Genomic DNA, 23,890 nt, shown 5'->3' on the forward strand with positions numbered 1-23,890 from the left:
TTAAGAAGCAAGAGAGAGAAATTCTACTCCCCAGGTACAAAATATATACCCCAAAGCCATGCCCCTAATGACCCACCTCCTCTTGCTATACCCCACCTGCCTCCAATTACTACCCAATAAATCCCAACAGGTGATTAATTCCCTGGTTGGGTTAAGGCTCCACAACCCATCATTTTACCTCTGAATCATTTTCATACTGCCTTACAGATGAGCTTTTGGGGGACACCTCACATCCAGAGCATAACAGGCCATAAGTGAAGTATGATAGCAGTTTTAAGGAAAAGCATGTGTGCTCTTGTTTGAGCTATAAACTGAAGTAGAAACTAGTTTTATTGCAGAGGAAAAACATCAAACTCTAGTTATTGAGAATTAGGTTATGTGGCAAGCATTTTCTTAGAAGGAATGAGGCAAATCTGTCACTTCAAACATTTCACAGTACTTGTGCCAAAAAAAAAAAAAAAAATGGGATTTTTTTAAACTAAAAGTAAAAAATAATTAATTAATTTTAAAACTTGGGACTTTTGAACAAAATTAGAACTTCAGAAAATTTACAGCCCTTATTATGTGCTTGCCAGATCCCCATTACTAAAGATTTGTCTGACAATATTAAAAAATAAGTTACTTAGATATTGTATACATAGTAAAACGTATCAACATTTGAAGAGCTGCATAACTTGATGCGCAAATTTTCTAGATGACCAATGCATGATGTTACAAAATCATCCATGAGTAAAAGATCAACTCAACATACAAGATTAGCCAATAGATTTTAATGCAATAAGATATGAGAAAGTAATTGATATGGTTTCAGAGTTCAATTGCAATAATTTTTTTTGGTTTTATGAATTATCGTTCAATAAATCATATTTTAAGCTAAACTTAATATTTGTCTTTTTGTTTTCTTTTTTCCCCTTGCTGGTCCACTGACCATAATTTTGTATTAAGGTTTTTATTTTGTAGATTTGCATGCAATTTTTAAAAGTAAAAATAATAGAGATCCCACCTACCCTTTACTCAACTTACCCCAAGGCACCACCTTGCAAACTGTATAATACACTATCCTGAACAAAATGTTGACATTGATACAAAGTACAGAATAGTTCTATCATCATGAGGATCCCTCTTGTTGACTTTTAGTCCTACCCATTCTTGTCCCCCACCTTGAAAACCTAGAACCCATACAATGTTATCATTGCAAGAATGTTATATAATGAAATCACATAGCCTATAAGCTAGAAATGACTTTTTAATATAATTCTCTAAAGATTCCTCATTGTTATTGCATGTATTAATGGGGCAGTCCATTAATGGTTCACTGGTTTTTATAGCTGAGTACTATTCCATGGTATGGATGTACCACAGTTTGCTTAATCCATTGAAGGATATCCAGAGTCCTTCCAGTTTGTTTTTTTTAATAAAGCTGCTATAAACATTTGTGTACAAGTTGTGAGGCAATCACGAATTTTCATTTCACTAGGATAAATGCCTAGGCATGCAATTGTTGGGTTGTCTGGTTAGCGATTATTCTTCCTTTTAATTGCCAAGTTATTTTCCACAGAGCCGAATCATTTTACATTCCCACCAATAACATGTGAGTGACCCAGTTCTCCACATCCTTACTAGCACTTGGTGTTGCGACCATTATTTTATTTTAACCACTCTGTAGTGACATCTTATTGTGCTTTCATCTTGCAGTTTCCTAACAGCTAATGATGTTGACCACCTTTTCATATGCATTATTTCCATCTACATATCTTATTGGTGAAATGTCAATTAATGTCTTTTGCTTGTTTTCCAATTAGATCATTAGGTATTTTTACTGTTAGTTTTTTGAAAATTCATTATGTATTCTAGACACTAGGCCTTTGATAGATATGCGTTTTGCAAATATTTTCTCCAAGTCTGTAGCTTGTACTTAATCCTCTTAACAAAGTCTTTTTGCAGAGCAAAAGTTTTTAATTCTGATGAAGTCCAATTTATCAATTTTTTTCTTTTATGGATCACTTTACCTAGCCTTAACTCCCAACAATCTTCTCCTAGTTTGTAGTTTTACATTTTTACATTTAAGTCTGTGAACCATTTTAAGTTAAATTTTTTATGATGCAAGACTTTAAGTCAGCATTCGTCCCCACCCACTATTGTTGTTCAATTGCTTCAACAGCAGTTATTGAAAAGGCTATCCTATGTCCATTTCGTTTTTGTACCTTTACCAAAAATCAGTTGTGCATATCTGGGGCAGTCCATCTGTGGATTTTCTGTTTTATTCCACTGAAATATGGGTTCATCCCTTCACCAAGACCACACAGTATCGATTACGATAGCTAATACAAATAGTCTTAAATTTAGTAAGTTGATTCCTCCCATTTTATGCCTCCTTCTTAAAGTTGTTTTATCTATCTAATTCCTTTACCTTTCCTTATAAATTTTAGGATACTTTTGTTTATATCTACAAAAAAAAGTCTTGTTGGAATGGAAGTTTGATGAAAATTAAATTGATCAGTATATCAGTTTGGAGACAAAATGACATGTTTACTGTGTAGAGTCTTCTAATCCATGAACACAGAATATCTCCATTGAATTAGGTTGCTGTAATTTCTTTCGTCGGCATTTTGTAGTTTTCAGCATTCAGATCCTGTATAGGTTTTGTTAGATTTACACCTAATTATTTCACATTTTGAGCAACTATAAATCATATTATAGTTTTTATTGTAGGATTTATATGTTCATTAAGAGATACACAGGAATAGAAGGGAATTGTTTCTGTTGTATTGTATCTTGTGACTTTACTGAACTCAATTATTAGTTCTGTGAGATTTATCTTTTACATATTCCTTAGAATTTTCTATATAGGCAATCACACCATTTGCAAAATTGTCTTGTTTTCTTTCAGTTCTGTGGTGCTTTGCATTCTTCTTCCTGCCTTATGGCACTGACCAAAATTTCCAGCACTGTGTTGAATAAGATGGTGAGGGAAGCCATCCTGGCTTTCACCATTAAATATAATGGTGGCTGTAGATTTTGGTAAGATGTTCTTTTTCTAGTTGTAGAAGTTTCCCATTATTCCTATTTTTCTGAGAATTTTTATCAGGAAAATGGATGCTGACTTCTGTCATGCTTTTCCTGCTTTGATTGATATAATTATGTAATTTTTCTTCTTTATTCTGATAATATGAGGGATTGAAATTGTTTTCAAATTACTGAGCCAGCCTTCAAAATCCCTGAAATAACCCGCTTAGGCCATGCTGCCTAGGTTCCTTTTCTGTATGTTTCAACTCCATGTCCTAATATTTTAAGGATATTTTATACCTAATATTCATAAGGAATTATCTTTGTTCATTTTGTGCTCCTATAAGAGAACACCTGAGACTGGGTAATTTATATATTAAAAAAAACAGAAATTTATTCTTTCATAGTTTGAGAGGCCAGGAGATCCAAGATCAACTGGAATCTTGTGTGGGACTTCTTACTATGTCCTCACATGGCAGAAAGCAGAAGGGCTAAGAGGAAAAAAGGAAGCTGAACCTATATTTTTTTATTACAGCAATAATCCTATCTATGAGAGCATCCTCATATGATAATTATTTCTTAAATGATTAACATGGGACCACCTGTTAATACTGTTACGATGGCAATTTAATTTCAGATTTAATGGCAGTTAAATTCAGATTTAATTTCAATTTAATGGCAATTTGAGTTTAGAAAGGGATATTCAAACCAAAGCAAGAATATTGGTCTATTATTGATTTGTACATACTTTGTGGGGGTGGGGGTAGGTACTGTCTTTGTCTAGCTTAGTTAACAGTATTGCTAGCTCTATAAAATGAATCTGGAGGCCGGGCTGAGGATGTAGCCCATTAGTAGAGCACTAAAAAAAAAAAAAAAAAAAACCTTCAGACATGTTCTCTTTTCTTTTCTGAAAGAAATTATATAGAAGTGGTGCTAATTCTTCCTTAAGTAACTGGTGAATTCCTCTCCAGTATAATTATGTGGGCCTGAATATATTTAAGAAAAAAGGAAAAAAGAATATTTGAGAAAAAATTCCAAGAAATATGTAAAAGAGAAATCTCACAGAACAAAAATAATTGAGTTCAGTAAAGTCACAAGATACAATATAAACAGAAACATTTCCCTTCTATTCCTCTGTATCTCTTAATGAACATATAAATTCTACAATAAAAACTATAATGATTTATAGTTGCTCAAAATGTGAAATAATTAGGTGTAAATCTAACAAAACCTATACAGGATCTGGATGCTGAAAACTACAAAATGCTGACGAAAGAAATTCTTAACAGTTATATATTCAATTATCTATTTCATGTTTGGAAAATTTTTTGATATTATTTCATTGAGTAGATTGTTCATGCCTTTGGTTTGGACCTCAATGCCTTCCTCTATCCCAATAACTGTTAAATTTGGTTTTTTTTACGCTATCCCATATTTCTTGAATGTTCCTCTCATGGTTTCTTACCATTTTCACTGTCTAGTCTACATTTTTTTCAAGATTATATATTTTATCTTCATTGTCTGAGGTCCTGACTTCCAAGTGGTCTAATCTTTTAGTGATGCTTTCAATTGAGCTTTTAATTTTATGCCCTTCTTTCTCCTCAGCAGGGCCACATCACCCTTCTGACAGTGCTGCATTGTTTATAAGGAATTTACTATGAAATCTATCTTCAATACAAAATTATATGAACTCACTTCTAGAAATTTCCTTTATGTCTTGATTGTCAAAAAGGCCATGATAGATATTGTTTCATTACAAATTTATCATAGGGAAAAGAATTTTAGTTAAGTTAAAACTTGGGCTAGGGATACAGTTCAGTTATAGAACACTTGCCTATCATGTGTGAGGTATTGGGTATTTGGTTTATTGTTTCTTTCATTTCAAGGATTTCTCTTTGGTTTTTCTTTAGAACCTCTATTTCCTTATTGAAGTAATCTTTTGCTTCCTGTACTTGCTCATGTAGCTCTTTGTCAAAATGATCTTTTGCTGCCTGTATTTGCTCTCTTATATCATCCTTTAATTCACAGAACATTTTAATTATGTACATCCTGAACTCCTTCTCTGTAATTTCATCTGCTGTGCTGGCCATGGATTCTAATAATGTGATATCTTGATTTGTTTGTGGCACTTTCTTCCCTTGTCTTTTCGTGTTGCCCATGTGTCTTCCTTTCTAGCTCTGTGAATCTGAGGCATTGGGTTTTACCCTATTGGCATATAGTGCCCCTATAGGGTTCCAATACCTCTCCTTAAGGGGAAGGACAATTTTAACAGATCCCAATGTAAACAAAATACCACCTAAAAACAAATAGTTGTTATTAAGACATTTATAGTTTGGTCACAATGTACAGAAATGGTGAATTCAGTTATTATCTACAATATAACCCATAGGTTTGTAAAAGGGTTTACAGTTTCTGATGGTGGACAAAGAACTGGGGAGGAGGTGCAGGAAGACATGCTGAGGAGGAATTCATGAGGATATGGAATTGTTATGTCTTAGGAAGTGTGAAAGAGAAATCTAAAGAAGAAGGTTAGTAGCAGGAGAATAGAGAAGTAGTAATTATGGGTAGACAAGTAAGAAGGAAGACAGTAGAGTACATTAGACAAACATATATTAAGAAAAATTTTAAAAATGCTAAAATAATAAAAATTGGAGAGAAAAAAACAAAAAATGAAGAAAAAAGAATATACAACAATTGTAATATACTATTCAGTTATCTCAGTCCTCAATATCCTAATTCATGCAAAGTACTTGGTTTTGGTATGTTGGGAATGTGTGGGCAGGAGAATAGAGAGAAGAAAAAAAAAATCTCAAGGGAATAAAAAAGGATTGTTTTGGCTGCAGATCATTATCTTTCCTGCTTCCCTTATCATCCAATAGGTGGGGCTGTCTGTTCTTAGTTGGTATCTCCACCCTCAGTATGGTGGGGGTTACCAGGGTGTGACAGTTGGTCCTATTGGGAGTCTGCACCTCAAGAATCTCCTTTGGGTTCTGCTCCTGTGATGTGTGCACCGGGTCTTATCTCCTCATCTCGCCTCACAGTTCCTGCCCTCTAAATTAGTCTCTAAAGTGTATCTCCCTCACCCTCTCCTTTTCTACTTCCTAGTCAGGAACCTTTCTCTCTGGGGGTCTTGTGTGTTGCACTCTGGTGGCTGCGCACCTGTCGTGGAGGGCTGTTTGGAATTGGGCAGTCACTCTGCTGAGTTAGCAGCTGCTGGGGACTGGGAGGAATTAGAAAACTATGGGTACCTGGTTATCCAGTGTTCCAAACTGGTAGTTGCCCCAACTAAAGATGGTGATGGAGGTGTCCCAAGATGGAGGCTGATGCTTTCAGTGAAGGGGTGTTGGGTCAGGTGGGGGGAGCCAGGCAAATGCATTGTGCGATGCATTCAGAGATGAGCTCTGTGGTGTACTGTGTTGCAGATGTAGGCTTTCTTCAGAGCCTGTGATGTCCAAGGTGCAGGCAGGCTCCCATGAGTAGGGGACTATGGCAGTAGCTGCTGAGTCCCAATATGGAGGGGACCAAGGAGCCCCACATTAGTAGATGAGGGTCCACACAGCAATGGCAGCTTGAGTTCCTGCATGTGGGTAGCGACTGAGTGTCCTTCATGGGAGCAGTGTCTGGAAATTCTGCACCTGCACTGATCCCAGTGGTCCCCCTTATGGCACCCTGCATGGGCAAGTAGTTAGGAGTCGGGAGTCCTTTTCTAAGCTGAGGCCTGGGGCCCCACAGGACACAGTGGCCATGATTATTCCTGTGAAAGATCAGCTGTGGAGTGGTCCTCTATCACTCTCAGCAAAACAGTATTCCCATTAGTTGAGACCCGGGTCACCAAGCAACACGGAATGCTTCCTCCCTCTGGCCTGCCATCTTGGATTCCCCCTCAATTATCTATTTCCATTGAATGAGCTATGGCAATTTGGGGGTTTTTTTTTGAGGAATTTCTCATTTCATCTAAGTTGTCAAATTTGTGTGTGTGTGTAGAGTTGTTCATAATATTCCTGTAGTGTTCTGTTTATGCTTTCTGGGGTCCATGATAATTTCTCGTTTTATTTCTATATTGTTAATTCATGTCTTCTCTTGACATTTTTTTCCCATCAATTTTACCAGAGATCAATTTTATTGATCTTTTCAAGAACTGGCTTTTTTGCCAGTTTTCTTTATTGCTTTTCTGCTCTCGATTTCATTGATTTCTGCTCTTCATTATTCATTCCTGCCTCTTGCTTTGGGTTTATTTTGCTCTTCTTTTTCTGGGTTCTTGAGATGGGAGTTAAAATGATTGATTTGAGACTTTATTTTTTTCTATTGTAAGCATTTAATGCCATAAATTTCCCTCTCAACCTTCTTTCAGCTGTGTCCCACAATTTTTGATGTGTTATATTTTCATTCATTTCAATGCATTTTGAAATCGCTTGAAACTCCCCCTTCAGCCCATTGATTATTTATAGCTGTATAGTTTAGATTCCTAATGTCTAGAGGTGTCTTCTGTTATTCTCTTGTTATTGATTTTTTTTGTTTGTTTGCTTCTGCAATGGACTCTATTCTGGTATACATGTTGTGGTAAATGAAAAGAATATGTATTCTGCTTTTGTTGGTTTCTGCATACTTCAAGTTTCAACTAGATCCTGTTAGTCAATGGGTCTGTTGAGTTCAATATCCTTACTGATTTTCTAAAAGTGTGCTATTAGTTGTTGAAAAGGGGATGCTGAAGTCTCTAACTAGAAAAGTAGAATTGCCTATTTCTCTTGTCAGTTCTATAATTTTTCTTCATATTTTGCTGTTCTGCTGTTTGGTGCATGTATTTTCTCAGATTATTGTCTTCTTGGTGTATTCACAATTTTATTATAATACAACACCCCTTTCTGTCTCTGATAACTTTCTGTACTTGGGAAATTCCTTCCATCTGATATTAATATAGCTATTCCCACTTTTCTTTGTTTAATATTTGCATATTCATTTTTACCATCCTATTCTCAATGTGAATCTATTATTGTATTTTAACTCTGTTTCTGGTAGAAACCACACAATTGGATCATGTTTTTTAATCCCTTCTGCCACTCTGTCATGTAATTTGTGTATTTAAACATTTTATATTTCATTTAGGGCTGACGTATGCCATTTTAGTTTTTGTTTTCTGTTTTTCTGATTTCTTTTGATTATCTGTTTTCTTTCTCCCTTTCTGTTCATTTCTGTGGTTACTTGAACATACTTTAAAATTCCACTTTTAAAATAGTGTTTTTGAGTGAATGTTTTACATAGCTTATTACTTGTTGATGTAGATACTAGGAAACATAAACATAACTTACCACAGTCTACTGATGTCACCATTTTACCAATTCAAGTGATAATGTATAAGACTTAGCTCCCTTTATGTCTCTTTACCTTACCCCATTTATAATTGTCTTTAGGAATTTGCTCTGTACACATTTACAACCACATTAGTGTGATAATGTTTGTTTTGACTGATATGTATACTTAGGAAAACTCAAAAGGAGAAACAACACTATGGTTTTTATCCCTATTTTTGCTGTACATGTTCTTGTTCCTTCCAGATATTCTTTTTTGTTGTTGTTCCAATTAGTTATACATGATAATAGAATGTATTTTGACATATTATACATATATGGAGCATAACTTTTCATTCTTCTGGTTGTACATGATGTAGAATTACATTAGTCATGGAATCATATATGCACATAGGATAGTAATGTCTGACTCATTCTACTCTTTCCTTTTCCCATTCTGCCTCCCTTCCCTTCATTCCCCTTTGTTTAATCCAAAGTACTTCTTTTCTTCCCTAACTCCCACCCCTTATTGTTCTGATAGTTGTTCTTTATCATTTTCTTTCTGTTTAGAGAACTTCTTCTAGCCATTCTTTTAGGGTAAGTCTGTTGGCAACAAATTCTCTTAATTTCCTGAGAATGTCTTTATTCCCCTTTAATCCTAAAGAATATTTCTTTGGATACAGGGAGCTGGGTTCACAGTTCCTTTCTTTTCACACTTTAGAAAATATTCTGCCACTTACTTCTAGCTACCATAGTCTCTGAGGGGAAATCCACTTCCATTCACATTGCTGTTCCCTTGTCGTTAACATGTTCCCTCTCTCGTTGCTTTCAGGATGTTTTCTTGTCTGGTTTTCAGAATATTTACTAATAAACTTACTTAATTAACATATATTTGGGTGTTTTCTATTGGGGGTTTTCATAGAATCTGTAAATTTGAATTGCCAAACTGGTGAAATATTCAGCCATTTTTTCTTTAAGTTATCTTTTCAGTCTCTCTCTCTTTTTCTTCCCCTTTGGGATCATCATAACACAAATATTAGATCTTTTGTTATAGTCCTACAATCCCTGAGGCTAATTACTATTTTTTTCCAGTCTATTTTCTTTTTATTGTTTAGATTTGGTAACTTCTAAGGTTCTGTCTTCAAGTTCATTGATTCTCTACTAATTTTACTTTTCAGTTCACTCCCTAATGTTTCAGGTTTCAGTCATTTTTTAAGTCTAAATTGTGCCTGTTTCTTCTCTGCATCTTCTGTTTCTTTACAAAGTCTTACTTTCTTTTTTTTTTTTTTCTTTCTTTGTACTGGAGATTGTACCCAGGTGGGCTTTGCCTCTGAGCTATCTTCCCCATCCTTTTTAATTTTCTTATTTATATTTTAGTTTTGAGACAGGGTCTTGCTAAGTTGTTGAGGATCCCACTAAGGTTGCTGAGACTGACCTCTAACTTGCAATCCTCCTGCCTCAGTCTCTAGATTTTTAGGATTTCAGTCTGTGTCACTGTCCTTTATGAATCTATTTTTTTAACTATGTTGCAAAGTTGTTTGTAATTGCTCATTGAAGCATTTTTATGGTTGCAGCTTTAAAATTTTGTTGTATAATTTTAATGTTTCTGAGATCTCAGTGATGGTATCTATTGATATTCAGTTTGAGATTTTTCTAGTGCTGAATAAGATTAATAAATTTCAGTTGAAATTTGGATATTTGGGGTCTTAAGCCATAAGACTCTAGATCCTATTTAAACCTCCTGTTAACTGACACTCTACTAGACCTCCTCTGATTCCACCACTGGAGAGGGGTGTGGCTTGTGACTAAGATGGGGATAGAATCCCTTGTGGTCTCACCTGACAGCATGGGGGTGTCTCATTACCACTCCATTAGAATCAAAGTAACTGCTCAACACGCAGCCCTCTTTGGAACCATACTGGCAGAAGTGTTAGTGTTCTTCCTACTCTCTTTACTGGTGGAGGTAGAATGGGGACAGTTTTTTCTGGAATACAACAGTTATTTTTCTAAAAATTTTCTGATTTTCTGTTCTGCTGGGTTGCACTTCTCCTGGTTCTTTGGCTAGAGATAGCAGGTTTGGGATTTTTTTGTTTTCTTTTTTGTCTTTACCTGTTAGCATTTCCAGATTACCAGCTTTTTCAGCTCAAGTCTAGGATATATGAAGCAAAAAGAGAAAGAAAGAAAGAAAGAAAGAAAGAAAGAAAGAAAGAAAGAAAGAAAGAAAGAGGGAGGGAGGAAGGAAAGAAGGAAAGGGAAAGAAAGGAGAAAGAGAAAGAGAGGAAGGAAGGAAAAGGGAAGGAGAAAGAGAAAAGAAAACCCATGTCATTCCTTGAGTCCTAAAGCTCCTAGCTAGTATGCCTCCCTCTCTCCACATGAACGGTTGTCTCACCTTGTCATGCCCAGGTTTTTGACCTGCAATGGGCAGGAAGAAGAGGGAAAACTGATTCTACCCTACCTTACCCAGAAGTGGAAGTCTCACAGCAAACTCTCAAGATAACTACTGCTTCTTAAATTTGGATATATTAAAGAATATCTTAATATTATGTACAAAATGGTATTAAGGTATTTTTTTTCTTTTTCAACTACGTATCTGTTTAAAAACTAGAATTGTTCTCATATTATTTCAATCAAACCACTCACAGAATTGTACACAGAAGTAGACTTGAGAATCCAGCTGTCTTCTATAAAGGCAGACAGCAAAGAAATTTTTGAAGTAAGTAAATAATCCTAGTTTTTTCACTATGTTTTTTGTTTTTAAAAACATAATTATTTCTCATAAAAATACATTTTTATATTAACAAATGACTTTATTACTACTATTTTTAAAATAAATATTTTGGCATTTTGTTTAAATTTCTAATATTGTAAATGTCAATATAGGTAGCTCAAATAAACCATTATTACAACCTCAGTAATTTTAAGAGTGTCAAGAGGGTCATAATCCAAAATGTTTGAGAATGTATGAGGTAGATAAAAGTAATACTGAAGGAAATTCTTACCTCCTCTCCTGAGAGTTGCAGGTTGTGAACATATTGCATAGTTCCTTGTGCCAATTCAGAAGGTATCCCTGGTGGCACCAGAGGGACACAGGCATAGTCTTCGTTTTCTCTCTTAACAGGAATTCCATACAGTATTCTAAAATGTAATTTTTAAAAATCAGTGTTTTTTACATTATTGATAAAGCAAAAAATGTTTGCTTTCTTTTCATACCTCCATTAAAATAAACATATGGTCATTTGACATCGGCACTAAGTAAAAATTGTGAAAAGATCAAATACTCAAAAAGGAGAACCCAAAAATAATTTGTTTGGCTCTGAGTACCTCTTAATAGTAACCTTTGTGATGGTTTTGTTTTATTATATTGGAAAAATAATACATTCACTCTGTGAAAGCCCAATTATACAAGAGATCTAAAATTCTCTATGACCTGACTTCTAACCTACTCCACACTCCACACTCACAACAAAGATTTGGGGCAAAACACCAGCCTGAGCAGAACTGCCTTCTCACATTACAGTTTTGTCTTCTTGATCCACATCTTGCTGGGATGTACAGAAAATTGTTTTGGTGTCAGATCTTCCCTTGGTAGGCTACCAGCTACATATATCTAAGAATATATATATATATATAGGTTAAAAAAATTATCAATAAAAGCCTTAATTTAGCCAAAGATATGAGATAAATCAAACTTTGAAGGCAGAATGTATCATTAATGACTGACCTGTGGGTGGCTTGAAAATACATTAATTTTTATATTGTGTAACTATTAAATATAAAATACACAATGAATAGAAAATGGGCCTCTACAGACTATAGTTCTATCAATTTCACATAAAAATATTTAGAGGTCTAACTTTTCTATTATATGAACAGCCAATACGAGTCACTAGATGTAAAAAATAAATATATACAACGTATTTGTTGATAGTATGCTAAAACTCTCAAATCCCATCTTACCAGCTCCTAAGGGATAGTCTGCCCAACTCCAGACTGAAGAAGATAGGAATTTTCCAAAGTAGACTCATGAAAATAAGCAAACCTATCTCACCTTGCCAAATATCTGAATTCAAAGAGAAGTTAGATCTCAACTCCCAGCCTGGTAGATGTCATTGCCACCAACACCTACTCCATTCTACTGTGCTTTGCTGAGCTGCTGAGGATAAAGAGGTAAAAACCTTGCTGTAGCCAGTGTTCTAGATGTGATGATGTAGGACCCACTAACTACTTCAGAAGGCAGAAAGTTCTGGGGTTTCTCTGGGCAAGCACAGGTGGGACAAAGTTGTCCGGTTCTTCGGTAGCAGTGTCCCAGTTACTCCTTTTGTAAATTGTCATTTTGGCCAGTGAGCATATTAAACAGACATAGTGTGGCTCCAGAGTCAAAAGTGGTGACAGTAGAGGCCACTGAACACCTGAATCTCAGCTAAGGTGGTGTGTTGACAGTATGGCTTTCAGCTTCCCACCTTCCTGATGAGGAGCAGCAGCAGCAGCCAGTTAAGCACGCTGTGTGGGTTTTCCCTCAAGCCCTCCTGGACTAATGGTGATCTTTCCAACCTTTCCGTTGATTTTATAAGCATGAACTTGCCCTTACTCAATACCTTCACTAAAGATGTTCCTGTTTTCTGCAACTGAATCTTGACTGATATATTTACAAAAATGAAAGAACAGGAATAGGACTAGGGACTAAGAGAGGAAACCCAGAGTATAAATATATCAAGACCAATAAGAAAGTTCTAAGATTAGGTTGTGGGGAAAGGGTGGCACTTTGGTCCCCAAAGCAGCAGTGTTGGGAGCTGGGGCCTAGTGGGAAGTGTTTGGGTCATGGATTTAGAGCCCTTATGGAGGGATTAATACCTTTCTCGAAGAGATGGGTTAACTATAGTGGGTGGGATTTTTTCTCCCTTTTTCTCATTTGTTAGCTTTTCCTCACCATAACCAAAATACCTGGCAAGAACAACTTAGAAGAAGGGAACTTTTTCTGGCTAATGGTTTCAGAGATTCAGTCCATGATCTGCCCACGCCATTGCTCTGGGCCCAAGGTGTGGCAAAACCTCGCAGCAGAAGGGCATGGCAGAGGAGCACTGCTCCACGGATGGAGGCCAGGAAGCAGAGAGGGGAATGGGTCCCAGGTGTTATGGCCTAGACATGAGGTGGCCCCCAAAAGTGTGTGTAATTTTCAGAGGTGAAATGCTTAGATTATAAGAGTTGTTAGATTAAGTCAGTGGATTGATCCACTGATATAGATTAATTGGGCGGGAACTGTATGCAGATAGGGTGTGTCAGGAGGAAGTAGGTCACTGGGAGTGTGCCTTTGAGATTTATATTTTGTCCTCTGGCAAGCAGAGCTCTCAGCTGCCTACTTGCCCTGTCCTGAGCTGCTTTCTTCCACCACGCCCTTCTGCTATGATGGACTGTTTTATTCTAGACACCATTTCTTTAAAGCACTAAACTGATTTTACAACCTATTTATGGGGTCTGAATCCACAACCTGGAAAGCATTAGCTTACATAAGCGAATGTTTAAAAAAATAGACTCCGAAGGTCTGGAAAAATCTTCAGGAATTCATCTTCTTGAAGATGCTAATCTACAAATCATTTTCTGTAGCCTTGTATAATTTTTTTCTTTAAAAATTTCAAGAGAGGAATGTAAATACTCTGTATGCTTTTTAAAAATCAAAGATGATAGTCTCAAAATGGTGAGTCTACAAAAGAGTACACCTATAATTATATAGAATTTTTTTTATTAATGTGGGTCAAAAAGTTACACAGGCAGTTTTATATAAACCATCAGTGAAATAGAACACAAGTCTATATAACAGGTTCACAAACATGTTGGAATTTAATGTATGAAAATCTGTGCTATGGTTTGGGTATGGTTTGCGTCTACTTCCCAAGAGTCATGTGCTGAGAGCTGGATCCCCAATATTGTGATGCTAAGAAGTATTAAAACCTTTAAGAGGCAGAGAGCCTAGAGGTCATTTTTGCTCATACCTTTCTTTCTTTGACTTCCTATCCCACCATGTGATTTCTCACTCCCTCAGCTTCCGAACATTGGGATCCCATCCACCTTTAGGCCTTCAGCAGAGTTAAGCAGAACCAGCATCATGCTCTTGAACCTCCAGAACTGGGAGCTAAATAAACCTTCACTTTTTATAAAGTACTTAGTTTCAGGTATTTAATTATAGTAACAACAAATAGATTAACACAACTGGCATTTCAAATCACTGAGGAAAAGAAAATTTGTTAGATAATTTATGTCATGCAATTGGCTAGTAAGTTGGGGAAAAATAATAATGTTTATTCTTCTTAATCAAATAAATTGCAGATGGATAAAACATTTATTTTTTTAAAAGGAAGTCACAAAATAGCTTGGGAAAAAATATAACAGAATATATTTAAATGTAAGTGTGAAATGGCCTTGTAAAAATGTACCAAAACTAAAACACATAAAGGAAACAATTTCTAATTTTTACCACATAAAAATTAAAACTCTGTCTAGCATAAAACACCATAAATAAAACTGAAAAATAAAATGGAAAAAAAATGTAAATAGTATGTATGCCAAATAATTAAGATCTTTAATATTAAAAGATCACTTAAAAATCCAGAAGAAAGAGATGAATAGTAAACTCCACAAAGATAGAGAAAAGACTGTTCTTGGTAGGGGGGTATGNATGAGATGTTCTTTTTGTTGTTGTTGTTGTTGGTCTTTAAATTTTTTTTTTTTTTTTTTTTTTTGGTACCAGGAATTGAGTCCCAGGGGTACTTAATACTGAGGCACATTCTCAGCCCTTTTTATATTTTTATTTTGAGACAGGGTCTGACTAAGTTGCTTAGGGCCCCAAGTGCTGAGGCTGGCCTCAAACTTGTGATCCTCAGCCTCCCAAGTCACTGGGATTACACTCATGTGTTACCACATCCAGCAAGAATGTCCTTTTGAAAAGATTCAATATAGGAAACAAAAAAAAAATTCTAGAAAGGTTCTACCTTACAGTCTCTAAGAAAATATTTAAATGTTTTCATGAAACAAGTAAGAAAAGTTCAGATAAAACAAAAGACTTACAGTTTTCCCAAGATATAACAGTAGTAACAAAAATAAGAAAAAATGCTGTAACAGTATTGAAATAGGAGTTATTATGATATTTTTTAATATTCAAGCCTTAGAAACTGAAGCCACTGATGAACAGAGGTTTGAAAGGTGAATGTAAGCAAAATAATAGTATAAAAAACAGTTAATGAAGCACTAACAAATAGCTAAATGTTATTCCTGAAGAAATACATGAAATAAACATAATGGAAACGTTACTCAAAATAAAATAGAAAAAAAAAATCCCAAACCAAGGAGCAATATATTAGCATATCAGAGGGGCTTTGCATTTAGTGGAAAAAAAATAATTAGAAAGCAAAGCATTCTCAAATATGTGCTTAGGAATTATTTAATTTAAAATCCTATGAGTATCTAGGAGGAGAAGAGGAGAAACAGATCACATGTGAATAAAATAAAAACAGGCTGGCTGCAGATTTCTCTCTCACAACACCAGATATGAGATAATGATACAAACGAAAACACAGATAAATATTGGTGAATATGACAGATTATAGGAAATAGCAAAGAAGCAAAAAAAAAAAAGAGAGAAAGAGGATATAAAACAAAATGACAAAAATAATACCAAGTACTTCTTCTATAACAAAAAATGAATACAGGATGATTGAGGGATTAGGAGGAAGGGAAGGAAAGTGGAGGAACTGCAGAATGAAATTGGCCAAATTATACTATGTGCATGTATGAAGATATCACAATGAATCCTATTTTTATGTATAATTATAATGCACCAATCATAAATAAATAAATAAATAAAGGGTGGATGACTAGCAAGGTACTTAAGGGAAGGCAATCAGGGGGAGGGAAAAGGGGAGGGAAAGGGGAAGACATGGGGACTGCATGGAGCACATTATGTGCATATATGAATATGTCACAAGGAGCCCCATTATTATGTATCATTTAATGCACTAATAAAAACATTATATTAATACTTTTAAAATAAATTTCTGGTTAGCTTATAAACATTCAAATTGATGTGATCTAGAAGAGGCACGACTAAGAAAAATTAAAATGTAAGAAAGAGCTAACAATAATATATATGTAAAGCAAAAAATGAGACAAGGTCGTTTTACTTTGTGTGGGTTGAGTATACTATCTACAATGAAAATGTATGGACCACAGTTAACCATCTCTTAAATTTTTTTTATTAATGTGGGTCAAAAAGTTACACAGGCAGTTTTATATAAACCATCAGTGAAATAGAACACAAGTCTATATAACAGGTTCACAAACATGTTGGAATTTAATGTATGAAAATCTGTGCTATGGTTTGGGTATGGTTTGCGTCTACTTCCCAAGAGTCATGTGCTGAGAGCTGGATCCCCAATATTGTGATGCTAAGAAGTATTAAAACCTTTAAGAGGCAGAGAGCCTAGAGGTCATTTTTGCTCATACCTTTCTTTCTTTGACTTCCTATCCCACCATGTGATTTCTCACTCCCTCAGCTTCCGAACATTGGGATCCCATCCACCTTTAGGCCTTCAGCAGAGTTAAGCAGAACCAGCATCATGCTCTTGAACCTCCAGAACTGGGAGCTAAATAAACCTTCACTTTTTATAAAGTACTTAGTTTCAGGTATTTAATTATAGTAACAACAAATAGATTAACACAACTGGCATTTCAAATCACTGAGGAAAAGAAAATTTGTTAGATAATTTATGTCATGCAATTGGCTAGTAAGTTGGGGAAAAATAATAATGTTTATTCTTCTTAATCAAATAAATTGCAGATGGATAAAACATTTATTTTTTTAAAAGGAAGTCACAAAATAGCTTGGGAAAAAATATAACAGAATATATTTAAATGTAAGTGTGAAATGGCCTTGTAAAAATGTACCAAAACTAAAACACATAAAGGAAACAATTTCTAATTTTTACCACATAAAAATTAAAACTCTGTCTAGCATAAAACACCATAAATAAAACTGAAAAATAAAATGGAAAAAAAATGTAAATAGTATGTATGCCAAATAATTAAGATCTTTAATATTAAAAGATCACTTAAAAATCCAGAAGAAAGAGATGAATAGTAAACTCCACAAAGATAGAGAAAAGACTGTTCTTGGTAGGGGGGTATGGCTAATTGGTAAAAAGCAATTATAAGAGTTGGAGAAAGAAGATGGCGGCGAGGGGAGTGCATTACCCCCGTGTGCTGCTTCACTGTGTGGGAGTATGACAAGTCAGGACGGCTAAAGGATATCTTGTTAGGAATTTCCAGCAATAGTGGGGTGCTCCGGAACCTGGAGGAAGGATTTCCATCGCATGAGGATCGGCTACGGGGACTCAAACGCGAGAGGTTTGTCGCACGGAGGGTAACACGGCTTATTCAGCAAATCGCCCCGCGGCTAGAGTCTGCAGCGCGCGCTGGGATAGAGACGCAGGGTTACAGCGCTGCAGTTTCTGCCAGCCGCGCAAGCACCGTACTCAGGGCTGAATTCTGGGTTCGAGACGGGGGAAAGGAAGCGGTCCATCTCGGTTCTCCACACCGGTCAGACCACAGAGGAGGCCAGCACCCACCATGATGGTAAACTGACGTCACCTTCCCTGTTTTCGACTGACCGCAGCTCATTCAACCATAGATCAGGTAATTTCAGGCTGCAATTCGCCTGCGGCTTGCAGACAGATTGCTAGGGTTCAGCGCCTGGGTGCTTCTTAGAACCTGAACTTATCGGAGCGAACACCGAGCGCGGGACGACCGAGTTCCGGCTCCCGGAACCGTCCCGCGGAGCCTGCGGAGGCTGCTTCTTGGACCCTGCTCCTATCAGAGCATACAACAAGCACTAAGCAGCCGAATTCCGGCTCCCGGAACTGAGCCCGCGGGGACTGCTTCTTGGAGCTTACACTTATAGGAGCTTACACCGAGCACGGAGCGGCCGAGTTCCGGCTCCCGGAACTTCCCTGGACCGGGGCTAGGAGCCCGCGGAAACTGCTTCTCGGTCCGGGTCCTGCTGAGGGCCGGTCAGGACTCACCCGTTGCTTTGGTTGCCCGGCAAGGGGAACGAAATGCTGCCATTCGCATAGGATACCAACATGGCAGAGATCTGATGTCAGCAGAAAGCGGCGGAGGAGAGAACTTCATCAATTCCAGCGGTGACATAAGCAGTTGGTCTCCTGGTAGGGGGGGTGAGGCACAGTCACCCGAGTCTCCTCAATTTGTCGTTGAGCCAGAGGGGAGAAGCCGGGCCGCTGCCAGCGCCCGGAGCAGGCCCAGCGGCTCGCCAGCGTGGTGACCGTGTGGCCCCAATTGGAGAGGAGGCGGAGCGGAGCCACCACTCGCACCCGCAAGGTGGGCAGACCCGCGACCCAGTGGTACATGGGCGTGGTAGGAGGGGCAGGGCAGAGCCGCCGTTCGCGCTTGCAAGGTAAACAGACCTGTGACAGCCTGGCGGGTCAGGCCCAGTGGCCTGCCAGTGTGGTACACATGTCACCCCAACTGGAGTAGGGGCAGAGCAGATCCTTCTCCCACGCCCGGATCAGGCCCTGCCGGTGTGGTGGTCACGTGACCCCAATTGGAGTGGGGGCGGAGCGGAACCGCCACCCGTGCCCGCAGGGTGAGCAGACCAGTGATCAAACTGCAGATCAGACCCAGGGGTCCGCAGGCGTGGTAGGAGGGGCAGGGCAGATCCGCCGCCCGCGCCTCCAAGGTAGGCAGACCTACAACAGACCGGCGGATCAGGCCCAGGAGCCTGCCGGCGTGGTACAAACACCACCCTAATTGGAGTAGTGGCAGAGCAGAGTCGCCGCCCGTGCCAGGAACAGGCCCAGCGTCCTGCAGGCGGGGTAGTCACGACACCCCATTTGGAGTAGGGGCAGAGTAGAACCGCCGCCCGCGTCTGCAGGGTAGGCAAACCTGCAACCGACTGGCGGATCAGGCCCGGTGGCCTGCCGGCGTGGTACACTCGTCACCCCAATTGGAGTAGGGGCAGAACAGAGCCGCCGCCAGCTCCCAGAACAGGCCCAGTGACCTGCCGGCGTGGTAGCCACGACACCCCAATTGGAATAAGGAGAGAGCAGAGCCGCCGCCCGCACCTGCAGGAAAGATACGCAAGCAGTATGAAAAGACAAGGAAAGAAAGGACCACAAGCAATGCAGGTCAACGCAACTTTAGAAGAGGTAACAGCTGCAGCAGATGGAATGTCAGATAAAGAATTCAGGATATACATGCTTCAGATGATCTGGAGTATCAAGGAAGACATTAAACAGCAAAATCAGACAATGAAAGATCACTTCGACAACGAATTACGCAAACAAATCCAGGAAGCAAAGGATCAACTATACAGGGAGATAGAGGTTATAAAAAACAAACAATCAGAAATCCTAGAAATGCAGGAAGCAATAAACCAACTTAAAAACTCAATGGAGAATACTACCAGCAGAGTAGAACACTTAGAAGATAGAACATCAGACAATGAAGACAAAGTATTTCAACTGGAAAAGAACATAGACAGCTCAGCAAGACTGTTAAGAAACCATGAGCAGAACATCCAAGAAATATGGGATAACATTAAGAGACCAAACTTAAGAGTCATTGGGATACAGGAAGGTACAGAGCTCCAAACCAAAGGAATGAGCAGTCTATTCAATGAAATAATACGAGAAAACTTCCCAGACTTGAAGAATGAGACAGAATCCCAAATCCTAGAAGCCTACAGGACGCCGAATGTGCAAAATCATAAGAGATCCACACCTAGACACATTATAATGAAGATGCCCAACATACAGAATAAGGAGAGAATTTTAAAAGCTACAAGAGAAAGGAAGCAGATTACATTTAGGGGTAAGCCAATCAGGATAACAGCTGATCTTTCAACACAGACTCTGAAAGCTAGAAGATCCTGGAATAACATATTTCAAACACTGAAAGAAAATGGGTTCCAACCAAGAATTGTGTATCCAGCGAAATTAAGCTTCAGGATGGAAGATGAAATTAAAACCTTCCACGATAAACAAAAGTTTAAAGAATTCGCAGCTAGAAAACCATCTCTTCAAAACATCCTCGCCAAAGCATTACAGGAAGAGGAAATGGAAAATAACAATGAAAACCAACAGTGGGAGGTAGGACAGTAAAGGGGGGGGAAATAATCAAAGAGGAAAACAAACCATGTTTAGTAACAGAAATAAACAAATATGGCTGGAAGAACAACCCATATCTCAATAATAACCCTAAATGTTAATGGCTTAAACTCACCAATTAAGAGACACAGGCTAGTAGAATGGATCACAAAACAAGACCCAACAATATGCTGCCTACAGGAGACGCATTTGATAGGAAAAGACATACATAGGCTGAAGGTGAAAGGTTGGGAAAAATCATATCACTCATATGGACTTCGGAAACAAGCAGGAGTGTCCATACTCATATCAAATAAAATAGATTTCAAGCCAAAGTTAATCAAAAGGGATAAAGAGGGACACTACATACTGCTTAAGGGAACCATACACCAACAAGACATAACAATCATAAATATTTATGCCCCAAACAATGGTGCAGCTATGTTCGTCAAACAAACTCTTCTCAAGTTCAAGAGTCTAATAGACCACCATACCATAATCATGGGAGACTTCAACACACCTCTCTCGCCACTGGACAGATCTTCCAAACAAAAGTTGAATAAGGAAACTATAGAACTCAATAACACTATTAATAACCTAGACCTAATTGACATATATAGAGTATACCACCCAACATCAAGCAGTTACACTTTTTTCTCAGCAGCACATGGATCCTTCTCAAAAATAGATCATATATTATGTCACAGGGCAACTCTTAGACAATATAAAGGAGTAGAGATAATACCATGCATCTTATCTGATCATAATGGAATGAAACTGAAAATCAACGATAAAAGAAGGAAGGAAAAAGCATACATCACTTGGAGAATGAACAATAGGTTACTGAATGATCAATGGGTTATAGAAGACATCAAGGAGGAAATTAAAAAATTCTTAGAGATAAATGAAAACACAGACACAACATATCGGAATCTATGGGACACATTGAAAGCAGTTCTAAGAGGAAAATTCATTGCTTGGAGTTCATTCCTTAAAAAAAGAAAAAACCAACAAATAAATGATCTCATACTTCATCTCAAAATCCTTGAAAAAGAAGAGCAAAACAACAGCAAAAGAAGTAGAAGGCAAGAAATAATTAAAATCAGAGCTGAAATTAATGAAATCGAAACAAAAGAAACAATTGAAAAAATTGACAAAACTAAAAGTTGGTTCTTTGAAAAAATAAACAAAATCGACAGACCCTTAGCGATGCTAGCGAAGAGAAGAAGAGAGAGAACTCAAATTACTAGCATACGGGATGAAAAAGGCAATATCACAACAGACACTTCAGAAATACAGAAGATAATCAAAAACTATTTTGAATCCTTATACTCCAATAAATTAGAAGATAGTGAAGGCATAGATAAATTTCTTAAGTCATATGATCTGCCCAGATTGAGTCAGGAGGATATAGACAACCTAAACAGACCAATATCAATTGAGGAAATAGAAGAAACCATCAAAAGACTACCAACTAAGAAAAGCCCAGGACCGGATGGGTATACAGCAGAGTTTTACAAAACCTTTAAAGAGGAACTAATACCAATACTTTTCAAGCTACTTCAGGAAATAGAAAAAGAGGGAGAACTTCCAAATTCATTCTACGAGGCCAACATCACCCTGATACCTAAACCAGACAAAGACACTTCAAAGAAAGAAAACTACAGACCAATATCTCTAATGAACCTAGATGCAAAAATCCTCAATAAAATTCTGGCGAATCGGATACAAAAACATATCAAAAAAATTGTACACCATGATCAAGTAGGATTCATCCCTGGGATGCAAGGCTGGTTCAATATACGGAAATCAATAAATGTTATTCACCACATCAATAGACTTAAAAATAAGAACCATATGATCATCTCGATAGATGCGGAAAAAGCATTCGACAAAGTACAGCATCCCTTTATGTTCAAAACTCTAGAAAAACTAGGGATAACAGGAACATACCTCAATATTGTAAAAGCAATCTATGCTAAGCCTCAGGCTAGCATCATTCTGAATGGAGAAAAACTGAAGGCATTCCCTCTAAAATCTGGAACAAGACAGGGATGCCCTCTCTCTCCACTTCTGTTCAACATAGTTCTCGAAACACTGGCCAGAGCAATTAGACAGACGAAAGAAATTAAAGGCATCAAAATAGGAAAAGAAGAACTTAAATTATCACTATTTGCAGATGATATGATTCTATACCTAGCAGACCCAAAAGGCTCTACAAAGAAACTATTAGAGCTAATAAATGAATTCAGCAAAGTGGCAGGATATAAAATCAACACGCATAAATCAAAGGCATTCCTGTATATCAGCGACAAATCCTCTGAAATGGAAATGAGGACAACCACTCCATTCACAATATCTTCAAAAAAAATAAAATACTTGGGAATCAACCTAACAAAAGAGGTGAAAGACTTATACAATGAAAACTACAGAACCCTAAAGAGAGAAATAGAAGAAGATCTTAGAAGATGGAAAAATATACCCTGTTCATGGATAGGCAGAACTAACATCATCAAAATGGCGATATTACCAAAAGTTCTCTATAGGTTTAATGCAATGCCAATCAAAATCCCAACGGCATTTCTTGTAGAAATAGAGAAAGCAATCATGAAATTCATATGGAAAAATAAAAGACCCAGAATAGCAAAAACAATGCTAAGCAGGAAGTGTGAATCAGGCGGTATAGCGATACCAGACTTCAAACTATACTACAGAGCAATAGTAACAAAAACAGCATGGTACTGGTACCAAAACAGGCGGGTGGACCAATGGTACAGAATAGAGGACACAGAAACCAATCCACAAAACTACAACTATCTTATATTTGATAAAGGGGCTAAAAGCATGCAATGGAGGAAGGATAGCATCTTCAACAAATGGTGCTGGGAAAACTGGAAATCCATATGCAACAAAATGAAACTGAATCCCTTTCTCTCGCCATGCACAAAAGTTAATTCAAAATGGATCAAGGAGCTTGATATCAAATCAGAGACACGCCGTCTGATAGAAGAAAAAGTTGGCTACGATCTACATACTGTGGGGTCGGGCTCCAAATTCCTCAATAGGACACCCATAGCACAAAAGTTAATAACTAGAATCAACAAATGGGACTTACTCAAACTAAAAAGTTTTTTCTCAGCAAAAGAAACAATAAGAGAGGTAAATAGGGAGCCTACACCCTGGGAACAAATCTTTACTCCTCACACTTCAGATAGAGCCCTAATATCCAGAGTATACAAAGAACTCAAAAAATTAGACAATAAGAGAACAAACAACCCAATCAACAAATGGGCCAAGGACCTGAACAGACACTTCTCAGAGGAGGACATACAGTCAATCAACAAGTACATGAAAAAATGCTCACCATCTCTAGCTGTCAGAGAAATGCAAATCAAAACCACCCTAAGATACCATCTCACTCCAGTAAGATTGGCAGCCATTATGAAGTCA

The 23,890-nt window shown here is 37.5% G+C and overlaps 1 protein-coding gene across 1 annotated transcript in view; it reads right to left on the minus strand.

The window, feature by feature from the left end:
• Ttc6 (tetratricopeptide repeat domain 6) overlaps positions 1–23,890 on the minus strand; it is a 242,176-nt gene that overhangs the window by 113,199 nt on the left and 105,087 nt on the right. The window contains exon 7 of the mRNA XM_048798678.1: positions 11,291–11,426. Coding sequence (XP_048654635.1) covers positions 11,291–11,426 — 136 coding nt within the window. The remainder of the gene's footprint in view (positions 1–11,290; positions 11,427–23,890) is intronic.

Source organism: Marmota marmota, unplaced genomic scaffold (genome assembly GCF_001458135.2).
Source record: "Marmota marmota marmota unplaced genomic scaffold, marMar, whole genome shotgun sequence".
In the NCBI taxonomy this organism is placed as follows: Eukaryota; Metazoa; Chordata; class Mammalia; order Rodentia; family Sciuridae; genus Marmota; species Marmota marmota.